A 21,355-nucleotide genomic window follows, 5' to 3' on the forward strand; every position below is an offset into this window, starting at 1 on the left:
TTTTGAGTCATTTTTTTGTGCTCATCTTATTATTATTTTTTATTAGTATTACTAATAAGGTCTAATTTACTTTAATTTCAGTTTTAGTTTCAGTTCACTTTTTATTTGTTATTAATTTTCAGTAACTTATTTTAGTGCTTTAACTTAAACTTATAAATTAAAAGCCAAGGCAACATTTCTAACATTCATTTTGTTATTTTTTAAAATCTTTTTATTTTAATTTGAACTAAATTCCAACAACAACAAAAATGTTTTGGTTTTAGTTAATGTAATAACCCTAAATCGAGATCTGCTCTAATGTCTAACCCAAAGTATGAGCAATAATAGTAAAGACACCTTAAATACGTTTTTAATACAAATTAATTTGGTAAATTGTCAATTTTATTCAATTTTACTGTTCATACTGTTTTATTTTTTCCAATTATGATTATGCTTTTGTGCATTTATGCACCTTTTCAATTAGGATCACCTTCTCTGACTTCTGCCAAAATAAGGCGTCTTAGAAGACAACATTAGTTCCCGTCTTTCGTAATGTTCCTCTGCTCCTCTGAAGCCTTGAAATGTGATCCATGTCTTCAGCTGACTGAAAACGGAGCAGATAAAGCTGAACGACAGGATTCGGACACTGTTTACACACCGAACACAGACGATGAAGCTGGAGTGTGTTTGACCTGCTCTGCTCTCTCTCTGGACTCTCATTCATCTCTGTTGGGGAACACTGTTCGTATGCAAATGATCTGAGCTCGGATAATGGCCTTCATCTGTCATCACTCGAGCAAAACCTCCTGCTGAAGAGTGTGAGGCTGTTACAGTGATTGCAACACAATCAAGGCTGTTTCAGACCAATCAGAAACACCAAAAAGTTGGTGTAGAAAGCGTTTTTCGGCTGGTTGCCAGTTCAGTACATTGATATTTAGTTGCTAATGTGTTACGAGTGAAATTACTGCATTGCTTTTTTTTTTTTTTTTTTTTTTTTTTGATTTAGGATAATAAGGTTCAGATCACTAACATTATAATCAGTAGGAACAGTGATGTTCGACTTAATGCAGAAGTGGCCGCCATGAAACTAGAAACGAGTTACAAGCAAAACTTTGATGCACAACTCAAAAAACAAAAACAAAGAGCTAATAATCTGATTTTTGAAATTCAGAGAGCACATTCATTGGTCGTAGGAAGAATAGCATCGAGTGTGTCGTCACAGATGGAGGTTTGCGTGTGTTTCCTGACGTGTGCATCCACTTCTGATCCCGAGGAAACGAGGAGAGGCATGTTGTATCCAAGCAACAGCACGGTTGCCAGGTGACAGACACCGGTCCTGAGAGCAGAAGGGTGTGTTTCTGTCTCCGTTCACCTCTGTGTGTTTAAAGAACCCACTGAAGTCTTATAATGAGATCCTCCCATGATGCTCTGCTCTGATCTGACTCAGCTCACATGTGCTGTCGAGTTTGACATCATTAATGATACAATTACTAGTTTCCAGACATATTTGTTTTCGTTTTTCAATGTACTGAAGCAGTCTCTCTCTCCGCAGACTTAAATGTTGCCGTTTTCTGAGCACATTTTCAATTAAAGTTTTGGACTGTGTGGCATTTAATACTAATGGTAACATTTGTTGGAATGATTAACACATTTTAAACTCTATAATTTATAGATATTAGCATATTTTCCACAGGACATAATGCATTACAAGTTTTCTGAAATTCACACAGATTTATTCCATTTCAATTAGAACGTATCTGTACTTCGGTTAAAGCCAGGTTCGAAGTTCTTGTTTGATTTTGTCGACTTATTAGAGTTTTTCGTTTCTCTTTTTTTCACTCTGTAAAATAATTTTAATCATGTTTTTAAGGAGTTAAATGTTATTGGTATATATGAAGTGAATGATACATGAACAAACCTCACAGTTAAAATCCTTCAGAATATAGATAGGCATAAATAAGTTTTGGTGAATGTAAGTGGAGAAACAAAGTCAGGATGTAAAATAGCCACAAACTGACTAGTGTTGAAAATCTATTTTTAGTTATTATTAACAGTCAGAAATATAGGCAAATGTAAACCATTCTTCTAAAACCCAATGAGACGCTTTGTGTTTGAGTTTGATGTGGAGTGTTGTACTGCCCTCTGGTGCTCAGTGCTGGAACTGCTCCACGTGGGTTTCTTCATTGGAGAAAAGAGATCACTTTGCCCTAAGTAATTGGATGGATGACATGCAATATTTGTGCTTTGAAAAAATTTTGCCACAGCACAGGAACCAAAAATTTTGGATTAAATTAGCTTGTAATTTCTATGCATCTGTAATGAATCATCAAAAAATAGAGAGAAGATGACATAAGAGAAATGCCAAATTCATATTGATGTTTTTCAGAAAAATCTGCTGCTGCTGCTGCAAAAAAAGTTTTTCATATGCACAATATCTTTTAGCTGGATTTCAGTAGTACATCCATGACGTTATATAAATTATAAACCCTTTTTACATTTCTGTGTTTTTCTGAAGCGCAAATTGTCAGTGTTTGGTAAACTTCTATAATCATGAACAGGGTTATCATAGTCAACTAAACCCTAAAAAGAAATGAAAATGAAACATACATTTTTATTTTTATTTCAGCTCGTTGCAAAGGCAACATTTCTTGATTTAGCTAAAATGACAAACTGAAATCATAACAAAGAATGAAACTATAAAGAAATATAAGAAAACTTGTCGAAATTACTTTAACTTAAACTAAAATGAAGATGGAATGTATAAAAATAAAAATACTGATAAAAACTATTTTGAAAAAAATTTTTTTATTAAAAACTATTATAATATCTTCTTAATAATAACACTGTGTTGGTGAACAGAAAGAAACGAGCACAAATTGAATTTGTTTTTAGAGGTTTCTGACGTGAATCTTTCTAATGGAGACTTTAAGAAACAGACAGGAGTTTCATTTTGATTTTTAATGATTTTTTTGCCATGCTACAAAAATAGAGTTGGCACCGATGGCGGGGATGTAATGGTGTACATATCACAAAATACACAATATTCTGTCTTTTTTCAAAAAAATACCAACATTTTACTAAACTGATATCAATACCCAATATATCAAATGCAAATATCAAAACTAGTTTCAGTACAACGTCCATAATGGTGAAATACTCGCTTAGGAATGTAACCGCACACACACACACACACACACACACACCTGAAAGATCCCAACAATCATTCAATTCCTCAGATTTGGCAAATGATCTTGATTTTTACACTTTTTTTTTTTCTTTTCTAAACCTACTAAGTGTTGTTTTGTACATGTGAATGTTCCTATATTTGCACACGCTCTCAAAAAGGTAGAGAGTAACATGATAATAATGCAACTTGAGCATACGATAAACTTTACAATAGAAACTTTACATAAAGCGGCTGTCTCGATCAGTCCGTCTGCTCATAAACAGATGTGTGTTTTGTTTGGAAACCCCTCTGAACATCGGAGCGATACAATCACATCTGGCGCTCGGCAAACATCCTCCAGCTCCTTCTGAAAGCATGTGAGGACCTGAATGTTTCTGTTATCCATCTTTACAACACTGATGTGTGTTTGTGAAACGTTAGAGTTTGACAGGGACGCACCGATTCAGTTCATCTGATACATGGCCAATAATATGAATATACACTGTAAAGAAGTTTTTTTTTGTAGTCGTAAAGGATAGAATATTAGAGTATGTTTCATGTTTAATTCACCATTTCTTTGTAATTAATTCTGAAATTTATACATTTTCAGAGTGAAAACTATTTTCTATTTTTGTTTCTATGCCACGATTTTTAGTATAAACTATATATATATATATATATATATATATATATATATATATATATATGTATATGTGTTTATACACCATTTGTTTCAGAGTAGCTTTGTTTTAAAAAATTAACTAAAATCCTTAAAGATGCTTGTTGAAAGATTTTAAAAGAAATTTTTATTTCTTCGCCATTTTTTTTCAAGGAACCTCAAATTAAAGTATACTTTTCATGTAAAATTTGATTTCTTTCATTTGTAATAACACTATAGTTAAGTATATTTGCAACCTGTTATAGAAAAATAATTTTTAAACCATGTAGGCTATTTATTATTATTATTTGTTATTTATTTTTTGGGGAAGTCTGTTTTAAGTTGAGGGGAAAATAAGCCTGATTGTATCCTCTTCCAGTAGAGGCTGATAATATTGTCCATTAGCAATACAGTCGGAGATGCACAGTGCATCATTAATATTTCTACACCTGAAAACCCTTGTAAAGCACCAAACGCTCATCAGATATCAGGCGTGTGAAAGAACAGAGCTGCTCTGAGACGTGTGTTTGGTCGACAGACGCTCCTCTGGGCTCACGCTAGCAGAAGGGCTGTGGAGGGAGAGCGAGCGTTTAAAGTGACGGCAGTGTACCATGTGATTCTAGAATACCGTAGTGAGCATCTTTCACTGCTCTCAAGTGCAAAATGAGTGACTTACATCGACGCAGTAACCACGAGAGTCTCGAACACTTCAAACATCACAGCATTGGTGAATGAGGTCAGCTGAACCATCGCAGTGTTTCCTCATCTGTACCTGTTTGACTTGACCATCCCAGACCTGCGCTTTCCCGCCACAGATAGTACATATACTTTATATACGAGCGAATCTCACAAAACGTGTCCCTTTAAGGTCATATTTCACCCTAAATAATAATTTTTAAAAAATATGAACATTTTCCATAACACAACTGAAGCTTCTTATTGTTTGAAAAACTTGAGATTGTAAAATGGACAGTTTTTGAAAATCATTTTTTTTATCACCAAGGCTGCATTAAAAAAAAAAACTGTAAAAACAGTAATATAATGAAATATTATTACTATTTGAAATAACTGTTTAATGTGTGAATATATGTTAAAAAGTATTTTATTTCTGTGATCAAATCTGTATTTTCAGCATCATTCCTCCAGTCTTCAGTGTCACATGATCTTCAGAAATCATTTTAATATACTGATTTGCTGCTTTATTATCAGTGTTGAAAAACGTGTTGTGCTGCTCAATATTTTTATGGAAACTGACATACTTCCACTAAGTTTGTAGTGGGTAAACAAATATATAGTACTAATAATAGTAATAATAATGCATTTACTTAGCAATGATGCATTAACTTGCACTTTTTTATAATGTTAGCTAAATAATTAGATTTCAAATAAATGCTGTTCTTTTGAACTTTCTATTCATTATAGAATTGTGATAAACAAAATGTTTTACGGTTTCCACAAAGATATTAAGCAGCAAAAACATACTGATAATAACCGAGCAGCACATCAGTTTATTTTCATGATTTCTGAAGATCATGTGACCCTGAAGACTGGAGGAATGATGCTGAAAATTCACAGCAATAAATTACATTTGAACAGATCTTCACACTTACTCAAAATTTTAATGTTATTTCAAAATTTTCCCTCTATATTTGTTCAAATAAATGCAGCTTTGGTTTGCATGTATAAAACAGGCTTCATTTGGAATATAATGATGTATGTGTCTATATTCAGTAGTGAAATGTGACCAAGACGTGTTTTGGAGAGAGACACTGTGTTCTTGCTGCTCGGGTCACATGGGCAGGTCGGTACTGTTGTGTCGTGTTTTCCTGGATGTGCCGTCGTCCCGCGGCTGGGCTTTCTGCAGACTGGACATGGCAGCGGTGCGCTCGATGTCGATGATGGCGTACAGCTCCGTCCGGCGCGTGGGGGTGGGCGGCAGGGGCGTGGAGGGCGTTTTGGGGGTGTGCGGCCCGCTGGAGTCTGACACTTTGTCCATCTCCACCTCGATGTAGTTGAGCTGGCCGAGCCTGCGGAGGTCGAAGTTGAATACGGTGGGCTGAGTGCTGTGGAGTTTGTGTGCGCTGAGCGGCACCGTGACATTCTCCGTGTTCACGTAGTTGTGATCGAACGAGTGGAAGCCGTTCAGAGACGGAGATTTGAGTTCCTCCATGTCCTCAGCCTCGCTGTTGGGTTTGCGGGTCTCCCAGACGGGCGGCAGCGCCGGCAGGTTCTCGTAGTTGAGCAGCGCGGTCCGCCGCTGGGCTGAGTTGTTAGCGTTGTGGGCGTCTGGGAGCGGAACGGGAGGTCTGTTGCGTCTCGCTCCAGATCCTCCGTTATGAGTCTCATGCGGCGTCTCCTTGCGCTCGTCGCTGTCGTAGCCCGTGTCGCAGTCTGTGCCGCCGTTTACAGTTTTTGCGGGAGAAGCGGCGTTAGTGCTCGGGCCCGCCGCTACGGTGTCCTGCTCGCCCGGCTCTTGCGGTCTCTCCTTGAGCAGCATCTGTCTCTGGACAGGCGTGGGGCCTAAAACAAACTTCACAGCCTCCAGTTCTAGAAGCACGTGTGGCTCCAGCTCATTGGGCGATGCTGGGGCTGCGCTCTCTGGATTGGACGTCCGGAGCTCTAGAGGGGCGTGGCCACCGCCCCGAGAGCTCCGCTCCTCTTGTAGACCCGTCGTGTTGACATAAGTGTGCACCTGCACAGAAATAGATCATCAGATACAGAAAAGATTTTTATTTATTCTTATTAAATATGAGGAGCACTTGGCTGCACGAAATTTGCTGCCAAAACAGCATTAAATTATCCATTTATAAAAAGGACACAATAAAATAAATAACACTTCAATCAATCAATCAATAATAAATTCATATTATACTTAAAATAAAAAAATACTTAACTCATGAAAAACAAAGTAATGCTCAATACTTACATATATAAAATATACAATAATTTATTTTAATATTTAATAGTATAAAATATAAAACGATAACATTATAATTAAAATTGTAAATTGTAAAATTTATTGTAAAAATTGCGTACCGTCTCGTCATTGAGCAGCAGTGGGTGTGTGGACTCCTCCCCTACTGAGGGTAAACGGGTGCTGCCCACCGAAGGGTGACGGCTGGACGGCCGCGAGGAGGCGTCGCCGAAAGATGGGTAGCGGCCGATCCCATTGGCTACCGTCGGGACGGAGTAACCAGGAGCTGCAGAGAGAGCAGTGGAGGGGTCAGTGAGAGCCTCCAGTCTGAGCCTGTGTGTGTGTGTGTGTGTGTGTGTGTAATTACTGGTGGGAGTGTGAGGCGTCACTGGAAGCTCGGGCTCCAGCACCGGCTCCTCCACCACACTGATGCTGTTGTTGTGCATGATGTCCTGCAGCATGTTAAAGATCTCCTCTGCCCGCGCGCACTTGAACGCAAATATCCCTGAGAGGAGAAGAGTGAAGAATGAATGTGCATGACAACCATATCTGATAGCAAGGGTGTCAAAAAGTTCCAACTATAGTACAGAAATGTAAAAAATACATCCTAAAGACTGTTGATTGGACTGTTCTCGTGCTCAACAGATATGTCTGTGATTGGCTACAGTGATCATGGCTTGACACTCTTCATTGAGTGCGGCTCACACTGAAGCACACGTGAGCCTCTATCAGTGGATCTATCAGCAGATGCCCGATATATCTGCTCACCTTGCCCGGTTTGGCAGCGCCGGCCGCTCTCGAAGGAGAAGAGGTTGGAGTCGTAGCCATATCGCCGCAGGCAGAGGTAAGGCCACTTCACGGCGTCTCGTTTGCGTGTGTGCAGAATCAGCTCTTCCTCCGTCAACTCCATCACACCCGAGCCCAGCTCATTACCGTCATCATCCACGTTTATCACCTACACACACACACATCAGCATCTGCACACCTCTGAACATATACATGGTTTGAATTTTTAAATATAAATTTTTTTCAGACACATACACGACCAGTCAAATCTTTAGAATAAATTTGTTTTTTGATTCTACTTAAATGCCTTAATTTCTAAACGAGACGAGAGCGTGTGACACACAGACAGCATTAGATCGAAAGATGCTCACCTTGAATTTGTTGTGATGGTTGTCAGGGATGATCTCTTTATCGGGACAGCTACAGCAGCTCCCCATGGTGCCTTTAACACACCATCGGACCCCTGCACAAAAGATATGAGGGACAACAATATGGAAAGAGAAACATGAGATGGGGAAGTACAGGGGGAGAGAGTAACACTTCAGAAACATCAGACAGCTGTGTGTCTGTTTAGAGATTGATATCATCTCAAAGCCCTAAAGGTGTCCTGTTTCTGTAGATGTGTGTTTGCTCTGATGGTCCAGCAGAGAGCGCTGCAGTGCTCACCTACATCTGCTCCTCTGGACACACACCGGCGTCACAGATCCACATCACACCTCCAGCGGGACAGAGAGACACTTCCTGTGGACCAAAACACACAGAACAAACTTAGAGACTCATTTTGTTGCACATTTTAAACCACATGTTTCTACTCAATAGATAAGAGAAATTAGATATATATAACTTCAAGAAATAAATATAACTATTTTATATTAAATATAAATATAAATATACATAAATACATATAATTATTCTATTTTAAATGCATATGCATCCAGTAAATACATATATAATTCCAAATATTATTTATATTTATCATCACTTATTTTAAGTAAATATTGTTAAATATATATATATATATATATATATATATATATATATATATATATATATATATATATATATATGTGTGTGTGTGTGTAGGTCAGAGATGCAAACACTAGGTATTAAGTTCAGGAAACACAAACACACACACAAAAATATTTCATAATAAAAAATAAAAAGATTTAAGAGACTGAAAAAATATCAGAGTACATTTACAATAAAATACCATTTTTGCTGTTCCCTTGCAATTATTTGTAAAATTTACTAGCTATTCCTGACTGAATACTGTTTAAAGTAAACCCAATTTTTCCCCCAGTGTAGATGATTTAATTCCAGCATATGCAAAGACTGGATTCTGACTCGAGTCCCACAGCCGCCCTGCGCACGTTCATAATTCATGCACACATTTACATGAACATCTCCAGAAAAAAGGCCAGAACGTCCCATAGCGGCTGCTTGTTTTTGACATTTTTGCTGGTTTAAACAAAAGGATGTTTGTGGTGTTGTGCATCTGATCCGTCTGTGATCAGTTACATTAGTCTGTGGTTCAGAGGTCGAGCACTCACTCCAGCTACACATCAAATGATAGGGAAGTGCAAATCTAATCTGTCATAACTGTATAATTAGGCTCACATGGTTCATCCGATGCATTTCTTGGGAGGTTTTCATTAATGAAATGTTGTTGCATTCAAAAACTGCTGGACTAAATGCATTGGCATCTTTAAAAAACGCCTAAAAAGCAATAATCAGTGATGAAAAAAATTGCCCTGATATACCAAAACTTCTAGCATCCCTGTCAAAGTAAATTATTAGGATAAAAAAAAGCATGTTGTGGCTCAACCTTTCTTTTAAATAGCAGCAAAAAAGGCAACAGATGATGTTAAATATGAATCTGCAGCTCAGTTCATTATGGCCCCTCATGAGGATGAAACGTGAATAATTCATGAGCTCCAGTAAAGCTGCTCTAGTTTACAGCTCATCTTCCTGCAGGAAACAAACGCTCGATCGCTCAGATATCAGACGTTACACATGCTAAAAATGATTTCCTACATCACACTCGAGTCTGGACAGCATGTTACACCGTCACTCCTCTTTTATGTGATGATCAACGCTTCGTTTGTCTTATAGATTTCATGAGTGTAGGATGTAGGGTGCAGCAATTTCACAGGAAATGTGTCCCACCTGTGCAGGTATGAGGAGGTCATGTGACCACGCCCACATCCTGCTCACATTCCCCATCAGCTTAACTTCCATCAACCAGAATAACTTTTAAAAACCTTTCAGTCAATAAAATTCATTCAAAGCTATTAGAAAACGAAGCACACAAGTTGTATGAAATACTTTCATAATGGTATATTTCAGAAAATATATTTTAAATATATAACATATATAAACACACACACACTCCAAAAAAGTTTATTTTATACATTATGTTATCTATTATTAAATACTATTACTACATTTATACATTTTACTACATATATATATATATATATATATATATATATATATATATATATATATATATAAAATGCATAAATATTTTATAAATATTTCAAACTATTTTAGTAAAATTTAGTGTGTGTGAATGTTTGTCTTTTAAAAAAATGTATTTTTAAACATATACACATATTTGAAATATAATTATTTATGTTTAATATTTATTTATTACTGTTTATTATTAAATACATGCATATGTATGCATTTTGAAAAATCTAGAAATAATATAAAATATTAAATCAGGATACAACTGAGCTCAGGATATATTTAATAACAATTAATTTAATAAAGTAATTGTAGTGAATGAGCAGCTCATGATGTTTGAAAATTAAGAAATGAAGACAAAAAACATTATTGTAATTTTTTTTATATTGTAATATTTTTCTTATTTTTCTTTAATACACAATTATTTTACAATGAAATATCAAAATAGAAATAATATCTAATTTTAATATTTTTATTGGAGAATATTTACAAAGCCAATATTTAAGTCTTTATACTTCAACAATTCATTCATCGAGTGTGTTATTTGCCATTACTTTGTAATTGTTTGTGTAATTTACTAGCAATTCCAGTTCAGGTTAGATTGATACGAGTTAACGAATTAAACTCAAAACACCCAGGATAAAACTCAGAGCGTCATCTCAGCCGGATTAACAGCGATCAGTCAGCAGCTCGCAGAGATTCACTCATTCCTAATGCATGTTTAGGCAATTATCACCCCACGCAATGAGGATAGTCATGACGAGCCTGCAATACCCCGCTAAACCACGAGCCTGAGTCATATTACAGCAGCAATCTCAGCTTTGAGAGGTCGTTATCACAGCCCTAACTGTACCGCTCTGGGGGTGAATGCAGGGAGGATCACACAGTGGAAAATGTCTCTCTCACTGCATTTAATTTAAACGAAGCACAACTAAAGCATACACTCTTATGCCATGATACTAAATCGACATATTAATGCAGATGTTCATCATCTGTTAAATCAAATCATAATCATTTGGTTTCAATAAGAACACTTATTTATATCAAGTAATACTTTGAGCATAAAAGCCTAAATCAGTTATTATAAGAGATGCTCGGTTAATTGACATAAAACCAAGTTAAAGAGCCAAATATTTATTTTGAAGTTAATATTTGCGCTGCATGTTTCAGAATGAAGCGCTGTTGTTTTTCACACAAGCAGCTCATTATGTTTTTTCTTTAAAATTAAACGATCATTATTATTATTTTTCTTAAATACTCCGTTTTCTATTTAAGTGAAACATGACAATATAAATATTTTAGTTTTGAATTTTCATTTAGTACTTAATTATACATTTTTCATTTTTTATTATTAAATTAATATTTGCACTACATGAGCTGCTCATGATGTTTGAAATTAAGACTAAAGATATTAGTATTGTAATATTTTTAATTTTTTTAAATTTATATTGTAGTATATTTCTTGTTCTTTAATATTCAATTATCTTACAGTGAAGCAACACAATATAACTTCTTATTTTAATATTTTTTAAGGTAAGCAGTAATAGCAGTAATGATAACAATAATATTAACAGTAAAATAATAAAATATAATATAAAAATAAACATAAATAATAATAAATAAATAAAAATCTATTTTGTGAGTACAAAATGTAAGACCAAATTGCATAACCCTATAAAATAAGCAAACTGGGGATTATTTTTCATTTTGAATTGAAATTAAAAATATTTCCCTTAAATCGTACATTAACGTTTTAAGACCGAGCAAGAAAAGCGGGCACATTTAGCGTGAAGGGCAAGGGGTCATGAGACATACATACTACATAGTCGACAAGATGGACGACGAGTCAAACACTTTCACTAAAAACACAGGGGAAGTGCTGCGGGTAAGATTGCTCTCCTCTGACTTCATCACCCTCAAACACACACACACACACACACACACACACACACACCCTTCACTCGTGTGTGTGTGTGTGTTGAAAGCGTGAGATGACTGAAGCCACTGTGTCTCTCCCCCGCACAATGTTCACATTCCACGGGGCACAGGGTGTGGAAACTGAGGTAGATTTTTTCGTCCGCAAAATTGCCTTTCTATCTGTCTGTGTTGATCTGGGACTCACCCACTCCTCCTGCACTGCTGCTGCAGAGGCTTGTCACACATTGGCCAATCTGTGACTCACTGCCTTTGCATTCTGGGAACGGTGTGGGGTCACTGGAGCACTCAAGTCTTGTTCTGCATTCGTAAAGTATTCTAATAGTATAAACAGCGTGCTGGAAAGAATGAGTCAGGAGAAGCTCTTAACCAGCACGTTAGAGCTCGTATTAACAGCCGTGTGAAGCCGTCGCACGCAGTCTGCTTCTGCATCTTGCCAATTTACTCGTTACTCGCGGTCCATTGCTTAAATTGATACGTACAGCTCTGACAGGTAACTGAACTGTAGCTTCTTTATTATTTACAGCTTCACAAATTCCAGTGTAACTACATCTATTTATATCTGCTGAATAAATAAAAGGGCATTCAGAAGAAAAAAATGAGGCTACACAACTATTCGGCAGAGAAAAAACTTTTTGTCTAGGCCACATATGCCGCTTTCCAGGGTGTTGCTATCTGGTTCAAAGTTATTCTGAGTGGTTTTCACCATGTCTTGATTGAAATCATGATGTGGCTTAGTGCAAAGGCTGTAATCAAATCACAAAGGCTGTGATTGAATTAAATAAATGTATAGACTGCATGTGGCTCAGTGTTCATTTACACATGAGCGTCTCGGTTCGCAGTAAATGCTACTTCACACAAGCTTCCCAAATGTGTAATTAGAAGCGTTAATAAACCGGCTGTCGTCAATAACAGAAAATCTTTAAGGACTCTGTGTGATGTTTTAATTTTCATTTTATTTTTCAAAATAAAAGCTCCATGGTGAGACATAATTATATAATACAAATCTGGAGACCTAAAAATAAATAAATAATCAAATATTTGGTCTCAATCAATTAACAAATATTATGAATATTATTATTATTATTAGTCATTAATATATAATCCCAATTTTTCTCCCAAATCGTGAAGCCCTACTTTAAACACTCTAGATCAGAATTACATTTACATTGTATATTTGGCAGATACATTTATCCAAAGCAACTTTGCATTCAAGATATGCATTTTATCAGTCCATGCATTCCCTGGGAATCGAACCCATGACTGTAGTGTTGCTAGCGCGGCGCTAGGAATGCATTAGCATGGCGCAGGGATGTGCTGTAAGAGTCATGAGTGCAGGATTAGTATGAACTAACCCCACACCCCTGAACATGCATTCCAGCCCTGGGAAAAACACATGGCAGATTGAAATACACATACACTCCTTCCCTTCATACTGGAATGTAAACAGCATTTAACACTGGCTTTCTTGGGCTTTCTGGTTTGGAAAAATAGGATGCAGAAATGCATGCTTGCGTTAAAGCGTCTATTCCCAAAGAGGAGCTATAGATATGACAGACAACTCGTCTCCAACTGGCAAAGAATAAGTGCCACGGGCGCACCCACTCATTAGGATAGAGATTTATTTCTACTTTAATGGCTCTGACAGCAAAACCGTCCAGACAGGCAACACAATCTGAGAGAAAAAGGGATGTAGCTCTTGCTCAAAACACAGGAGAATAAATCAGATCTATTGATCACAGACTCAGAAATGTGATACACGACATTCTAATAGAGCCCGACCGATATGGGTTTTTTGGGGGCCAACAGCGATACCGATATTAGGGATACATTTATTTTATTTATTTATATATATTTTTAAAGGCCGATAGAGATATATTGGCCGATATCCTTTGCGTATATTATATTTGTTCAACGGATCACAAATCAGCAGTTTTCATTCACTTCAGACATAACTGACTGCGTTTACCTGAATGATTTTTGAGATGGGTATTTAGTCATAATTTTATGAGCATGTGTCTGGGATTCAGTCCGGTGTTCACGCGCCATCTGAAACGCGTGTGCGACTGTGCGCCTAGAGAACTGCGCACGAGTAACGAAGTTCCCTTTTGCCTTTTATCTCTGGAAATGTTTAATGTTCGCTTGTGTGTGAACTATATATACATACAAATATGAACAAATGATTACTCATGAAAATGAAACTTATACTCTATTATGGTTAAATTTTGCAATTAATCCATGAATCACATGCGTGCCGAACCGTGGGGCTTGGATCTGTATCACGATACGTTTAACCACTAATATATTATAGTAGTATATTATAGACACTTTTTCCCATTCGTGTCCAAACATTTGACCGGTACTATATATAGAATACAGTATATAAATAAACAATATATACATACTTTTCTTATTTTAACCAACGCTATTATTTTTTTTTAATCGATGCAGAGGTAGTCTCATTCGAAAGAAGACCTCTAGATGTACACTATGATTGCGTTCCAGATGGTTCCTTGATAATTGAAAAATGACAAATATTGGCCGATATATCGGCACTGGCAATATATCGGTCAACCACTACAAGAGTCCGATCTAAATGTTTTATTTTGGTGCAAATTAACATTTAACTTGCTAGAAGGCAGTCAGTTTGACAGATTACAACATGAACATGAGCTCAACCTCAAAAGCATCAACGGATTTATGCAATATATAAAAGAAAACACAACCCCCAACAACACTGAATGTGAGTTACACAACCCATCTGCAATAGTTAAAGCAGCCGAGGCATACTAAACCAACATGACTTTTTCCTGTTAAAAAAATCTGCAGTTGTGCTGTTAGTTAGTGTGTGTAAGAGCAGCTGTGAGTGTGTGTGGGATGGGTGGGAGGTAGAGAGCTTTTCACCAGTGTGTACACTTATATTGTGCTCTTCTGGCATACGATACGAGCGAGAGAGGGAGAGAGAGAGAGTGTGTGAGTTCTTCCTCGCACGACCCGGTCAACCTGGTGAACCAGCGCTCCCAGTATGGCCAGCTGGTGAACGCTGAGCGACTCGCACACTTCAAACCAGCGCCAGAGTTTACTTTAACTCCCACCAGAAACACAGAGGAAGAGAGACGGCGTGTCAGAGCGGGGGAGGAATGTAGAAGATTATTTTTTAACTCTCAAAAACAGGAGTGTAAACGGACACACTACTACTAGGCAGACATATTTACAATATCTGAGTATTCAGAATGGTTCATGTATATAATTTCTTGTATATACTTTATGCTGATAAATAAAAAGGTTTTATATGTAAAAATTATTACTAGAAATTAGTGCTGGGCGATATATATATATATATCTTGATATTGTCAAAAGTTGTACTTGTTCGATATATATCTCTATATGTTTGCATTTAAATAAAAAAATAACTTACTGGTTTTTATTAAATGAACACATGTATATGTAACTGAAGTAGTGCAAAACATGTACTGAAAGTGCATTCTTTCAGCTTTTTTAGTGCATGCAATTCACAATTTATACTGTGATGATCTGATCATCTGCACATGTTTGCCCAATTCCTTAAAATAAGCAATAGACCAGTAAGAAAATGTATCTATGTAACAGCGAAGATCTGATTCTGGGATTTTAAATCTTGAAATCTGGCAACCGCAAAGTAGAGGTGTGTACAGCAGTACGCAATAACACTTTCTGTTTTTGGACATTCGGTGAGTTCTTTTGGGAAAATATGCTTTAATTTGAAATATACGATATTCAAGTCAAAATTATTGCGATATCATCACTAATTTTTTATATATCGCTCAGCCCTACTAGAAATTAAATTGTGTTCCATTAAAAATCAGTGTTAATGGAAAAATAACAATTCTAACAAATGTGTGTTTTATTTCAGCTAGTTTCAGCTATCATTTCTCACTTTCTTTTAGTTTATCTCCAAGTACTTAAAAAATAATTAGGTCATATTAAAAAAAACAGTAATAATAACAACAGTAAATCAAATATAATAATAACTAACAATGCAAGACATCCCATCTCCTTTATTGTAATAATGTTACAAAAACAATTACAGGTCATATTTCAGCCTAAAATTAAATTAAATGAAATATAAAATAAACTGTGCATTAAAAATAACCTTACATTAAGATTAGTTAATTTAGTTTAGGTTTGTTGCATGCGAGATTCATCCTGTAAACAGTGTGAATAAATCTACCGTATTATTCGGACTATATGTCGCACCTGAGTATACGTCGCAGCAGTCCAAAAATACGTCATGATGAGGAAAAAAACATACAAGTCGCATTTATTTAGAACCAAGAACCAAGAGAAGACATTACCATCTACAGCCGCGAGAGGGCTGGAGACGGTAATGTTTTCTATTGGTTCATGTCTCTCAGTTAATGTTAAATTAATTTTGATAAATAAGTCGCACCTGACTATAAGTCACAGGACCAGCCAAACTATGAAAAAAAGTGCGACTTATAGTCCGGGAAATATGGTAATATTTTAAAAAAGTTCAACCGAGCAAAAAAACTTTATTTGTTGCATCCTGACATTATTGTTATTACCTTTAAAAAAAAACGTATTCTTTTAATTATTCTATAAGTCTTTATGCAAAACAACATTCCTTATCACTTTGGGGTGAAGTATTTTTCACATTTCATCCTGTAAACAGACTAAATAAATGTAATAAAGGCCTTAAATATGGCTACTGTATGATGTGTTCCTGTGCCTCAGTGGTAGAGCAAAAGGTTGTGGGTTCAATTCTGAGGGAACACAAATTACATAAATTAAATTAAAAAATAAATAAAAATGTATAGCCTGAATGCACTCGCTTTGGATAAAAGTGTGTGCTAAATGCATAAGTGTAAATATAATGATGAAAAGGTGGAGCCTCCAGTGAAACTCTGAAATAGTGGCTATGAGCTCTTCACATAGCAAACAAGCTTAAGCTTGTGTGGGAGGCGCAAGATCAGAAAGAGAGCGGCCGACCTCACTGCGTGATCCTTCTCAACAAAGGACAAGAGAACAGGGAGGAGATAGAGAAAGTCCATCTGAAATACAGAAATCAAGCACAGGTCAGCTGAGTCAGTGAGGACACAGAGGCCGGCCGATGACCCGGGAGAGTAAAGCCTGAGAGTCCAGCGGCGGATCTTAAACTCCCACTCTGTCATTCCTTAAAGAGGTAGTTCACCCAAAAGTCAACATTCGCTCAAATCGGAGTCGATAAATCTGGGTAACTTATGAAGAAGTTTTAAAGAACCCCAGACTACACAGACCCCATTGATTTCTATTTTGCTAAATAATATTAAGTATAAAAAACTGAAATAAAGTACAAATAAAAAAATACTATATTTCAGCTTTCATGGTTTTTAACTAAAATTAAAACCATTAAAAATAAATCCGTACTTGAAACAAAATATTAAAGGTCTTTAATCTTATATTATAAACATTTATTTCAGTTATTTGCCAATGCAACATTTGTCATTTTCATTTAGTTTAACTTGAAGTACTAAAATAGCTAAAGCGAAAATAATTTAAAAATAAATAATTTTAAATAAACTTTAAAAAAAGATAAAAGACACAAAGTTACTAAAACTTTCAGTATGATCAAAGTGAAAACAATAAAAAAATAGTAACAGTAATAAATTAAATAGCATGTAATATATTACATTTAAATAAAAAAAATGTATGCATTTAGCAGATGCTTTTATCCAAAGCGACTTACATCCATTCAGGCTATCAATTTTTACCTATTATGTGATCCCGGGGAATTGAACCCCCAACCTTGCGCTTAATAGTGCAATGTTCTACCAATTGAGTCATATAAAGCAGTAATAAATAATACTAACATGGCAATTGTCAGCATCAATAATAAAAAAAAAACACATTTTTGAGTATAAAACTCTTAGAAGGAGCTCAGATGTGCTCCTCAAACAAAGACGAGGTGCTTTTTGGATAAAAATCACAAACTCAAATCAAACTGAAGGATAAATGCTGAATAGTTCTGGTTGTCCATCGCGTCACTGAATGATTCTGATGATGATTCAGCTCAATTCTTCCATCATGGTTATTATGATGGAGGAATGAAAAAAAAATGCAGAGCTGTTGTGAGTGTTTTCATAAGAGCAGCAAAGCCATTTTATCGAGCCTCTGAAAAGAACTGGACGGCCTTCAGAACTTTTGCTCTATTATCTGCAATTCAACACGGCCTCAAATCAACACATTTCACATTACAGAGTGGGGAAAAAAACTTTCTGCAATTAAACGAGCAAGAACTCGATTAACAGATGATAAAACATGAAGAGAGAGCAACAACATTACATTCTGAATTTGAAGTTCACCCAAAATTGAACATTTGCTAAAACATCTACTCACTCTCAGGCCATCCAACATGAGGATTCATTTTTGTTTCTTTATCAGATTTGGAGAAATGTAGCATTCCATCACTTGCTCAACAATGGATCCTCTGCAGTGAATGGGTGCCGTCAGAATGAGAGTCCAGACAGCTGATAAAAACATCACAATAATCCACAAAACCTCCACACCACTCCAGTCCATCAGTAAACATTTTGAGAAGACTGTTGCATATAACTAAACTAATGTTTCCTCCAATGCCACAAAATGTAACTTTAATATAATTATAGTAAACAAGCCTGGTAATAATGTTCCCCTCCAGTGAAAAGTCAAGCCCTTGTTGTCTCTCACAACAAAATCCGCCACATATTTGTTAAGGGCTGTTTTTGGTTGTAAACGGTGCCGGATCTGTGCAGATTTCTCTCCTGATTTTATGGACAGAAGACTTGGTTTGACCTTAAAAAAACATCTTAATGATGGATTAGTCCCTTATAAATATGCAGCTTTTGGATTCACAAATTATGAACTAATAGATTGGAGTGGTTTGGATTACTTGTGGATTATTGTGATGTTTTTATCAGCTGTTTGGACTATCATTCTGACGGCACCCATTGGTGAGCAAGTGATGTAATGTTTACATTCTCTAAATCTTTACTAGTTGAAGATATATATAAGTCACCTTGCTTTCATTTGATGAATTGGGTGAGCTATTCATTTAAATGCTTTTTTGTAACTTATTTTGAAATCTACTAGCAATTTCTAAGTGAAAAGTGATTCTGCAACATTCATTTTCAGTGCGTTTAAAATAACAGAAACCCAACAACTGGAACAAGCCCTAAAGTTTTAAATGCACAAAGGAATGCAACTTAACACAATATGAGCACACCAAACTACATGACGTTGGTGTAAGTGTATACTTATATTAATGCAGACAACTTAATGCATTCAAAGCATCTTTTCGCTGATAAGAGTATACATGGCACAAAGTGCGTCAGAGAAACCGTCAAATGCAATTGCACGGGAAATCACAAAGGCAGCTCTGAGTCACTGGGCAAACAGGAGAAACACAGTCACCCTGTCGGCACACACACAGATTTGAGGGAGCATGTGTGTAAACAGACCTGTCTTTACTCTGCTTTTTCCACCTGGATCCTGACATTCATCAGCACGAGGCAGCATTAGTGCCTTCTGCCAAAGCTTTATCCTATGGGTGGTGATGCTCTCGGTCATCACACCCACAGCTCCTTCACTTTGTGCAATCACGACTCCGTCTACTGCCTTGATTCAGGTGTGGTGACCTACAGTACACCACACCCATTAGAAAAAAGCCTGATGTGTCCTCCGTTGAGAGGAATATCTCCGATTCTGAACTTCAAAGTGAATCGATACCTACTCCTACACATGCATGGGTAGACTCTATCGCCAAAATAACCCACAAGACAAGGGGGATCTGCTGCTGAATCTGTTCAACATTCAATCACACAGAAAAAGTGAAGGAGACACACAAGCGCTGCATCACTGCTGACCGCTGCTTCCCAGAAACGACACATTATCAGGTTTCAGGAGAGGATCTGGGAAACACACAAGCCTCCAGGAGCTCAGAGGATCAATGCTGCTGATGAGCGTCATCAATCACGCCATGTTAGTTATGATATGTGCTGTATGTACAGTCAAATTAAGCATGAACTGCCTTGTTTACATAACCAAAATATTGATAAAATGTGAGTAAAAGATACAAAGGGCAGTAAATGTGAATGGATGGACTCGGTTAAGCTGTGCCAGTGATCATAATCAGGTTTATTCATTAATAATTATACTCTTGAGGACCGTCTGAAAGTCAAACTAGGGAATCATGCGTTTTATTTAAAAAAACAAAAATCTGAAATGCCACAAAATGTAACTTTAATATAATTATAGTTAACAAGCCTGGTAAACCAATCCATTGTACCAGTACTATTTGACATACAATCATATTTCATATTATAATTAAATGTTTTATATTCACACAGCATTAAATCCTCATCGCTTATCAGGATAAATACACAAACTAATTTACCTTTACCTGTGAAATACTGTTTACTGTGCTTATATGAACGAAGACATCAGAGATTTGTAAGCTTTTATCAGGATGTTTTTATAGACTCTATTTTAACTGAACATACACACACACACACTCACATCAAAGATGTCACTATTACGTCAGAGGGAAAATAACTTTTAAACTCCGTGTTTGAACCACATTAACATACCAAGCAAAGAAAATATGACAATTAATGAGACCTAAAGTCTTCGTTGATTTGGATTCTGTAATAGTTTGCGAAGCTGCTATGCTAATTGCCTAGCCAGCTAACAACTAACCACAGCAGAAGATATTTGATTTATGAAATATGAGGTAAATTAGTACTTACTATAGTCATATCTCCACTGGCTGAGTTTAATAAGTGGTTAATTGTGCAGATGAGCGCAGTAAATGAGTGTTTTTCCAGTCAGATGTGTGAAATCTCTTCGCGGGACTCATCGCTCTCGAACTCCCTCAGACACCAAAAACAGCCAAACTTTTCCATCTATCCATGTCTCGCAGTCCAGAAATCGGGGGGAAAGCTGGGAAAACGCTTTGAAATGATATTCCAATGCTGATTGTGAAGTCTGAGCAGTTTTCGCAGCGCTTTCTATGGGGATAAACTTGGTATTTTGGAGGAGCAGCAGAAGAAAGTCAAGGCGCTCGAGAAGAATCAGTGTAAGCTCGCGCAGCTCCGCTCTCACTCTCCTCAGGCCCGAGAGAGAGAGAGAGAGAGAAACAGAGAGAGCGAGCTGCCCATTACTACTGCATCCGGGTCACGTGTGTGTACTGTATGTGTATGAAAAACTATAAACATACCGCTTAAAACTTTTCAAATGAGGAATGTAGAGGATTTAAAGAAATTCCTACTGTAAATATTGTTATGTGCCCGGAAAAATAAAAATAAACGTAATTGCCAAATACTAAAGCCAAGTAAATTGTTTTAATTTTATAAAGGTATCCTGAAATTCTCTATATATGTTTTTGCATCCAAATAAATAAATAAATATTTTTTTTTATATAGGATCATTTATT

At 36.4% G+C, this 21,355-nt stretch overlaps 1 protein-coding gene across 1 annotated transcript; it reads right to left on the reverse strand.

Moving 5' to 3' along the window:
• Positions 1–2,922: 2,922 nt before the first annotated feature.
• Positions 2,923–21,061, reverse strand: frs2a (fibroblast growth factor receptor substrate 2a). Its single transcript, XM_052554005.1, has 7 exons — positions 20,670–21,061; positions 8,170–8,244; positions 7,875–7,966; positions 7,486–7,672; positions 7,085–7,222; positions 6,840–7,003; positions 2,923–6,495 (listed from the first exon to the last, which is right to left on the reverse strand). The coding sequence occupies exons 3-7, from the start codon at positions 7,938–7,940 to the stop codon at positions 5,593–5,595; spliced, it is 1,458 nt and encodes a 485-aa protein (XP_052409965.1). The 5' UTR covers positions 7,941–7,966; positions 8,170–8,244; positions 20,670–21,061; the 3' UTR covers positions 2,923–5,592.
• Between the last annotated feature and the right edge of the window lie 294 nt (positions 21,062–21,355).

This window comes from Carassius gibelio, chromosome B4 (assembly GCF_023724105.1).
Source record: "Carassius gibelio isolate Cgi1373 ecotype wild population from Czech Republic chromosome B4, carGib1.2-hapl.c, whole genome shotgun sequence".
Taxonomy (NCBI): domain Eukaryota; kingdom Metazoa; phylum Chordata; class Actinopteri; order Cypriniformes; family Cyprinidae; genus Carassius; species Carassius gibelio.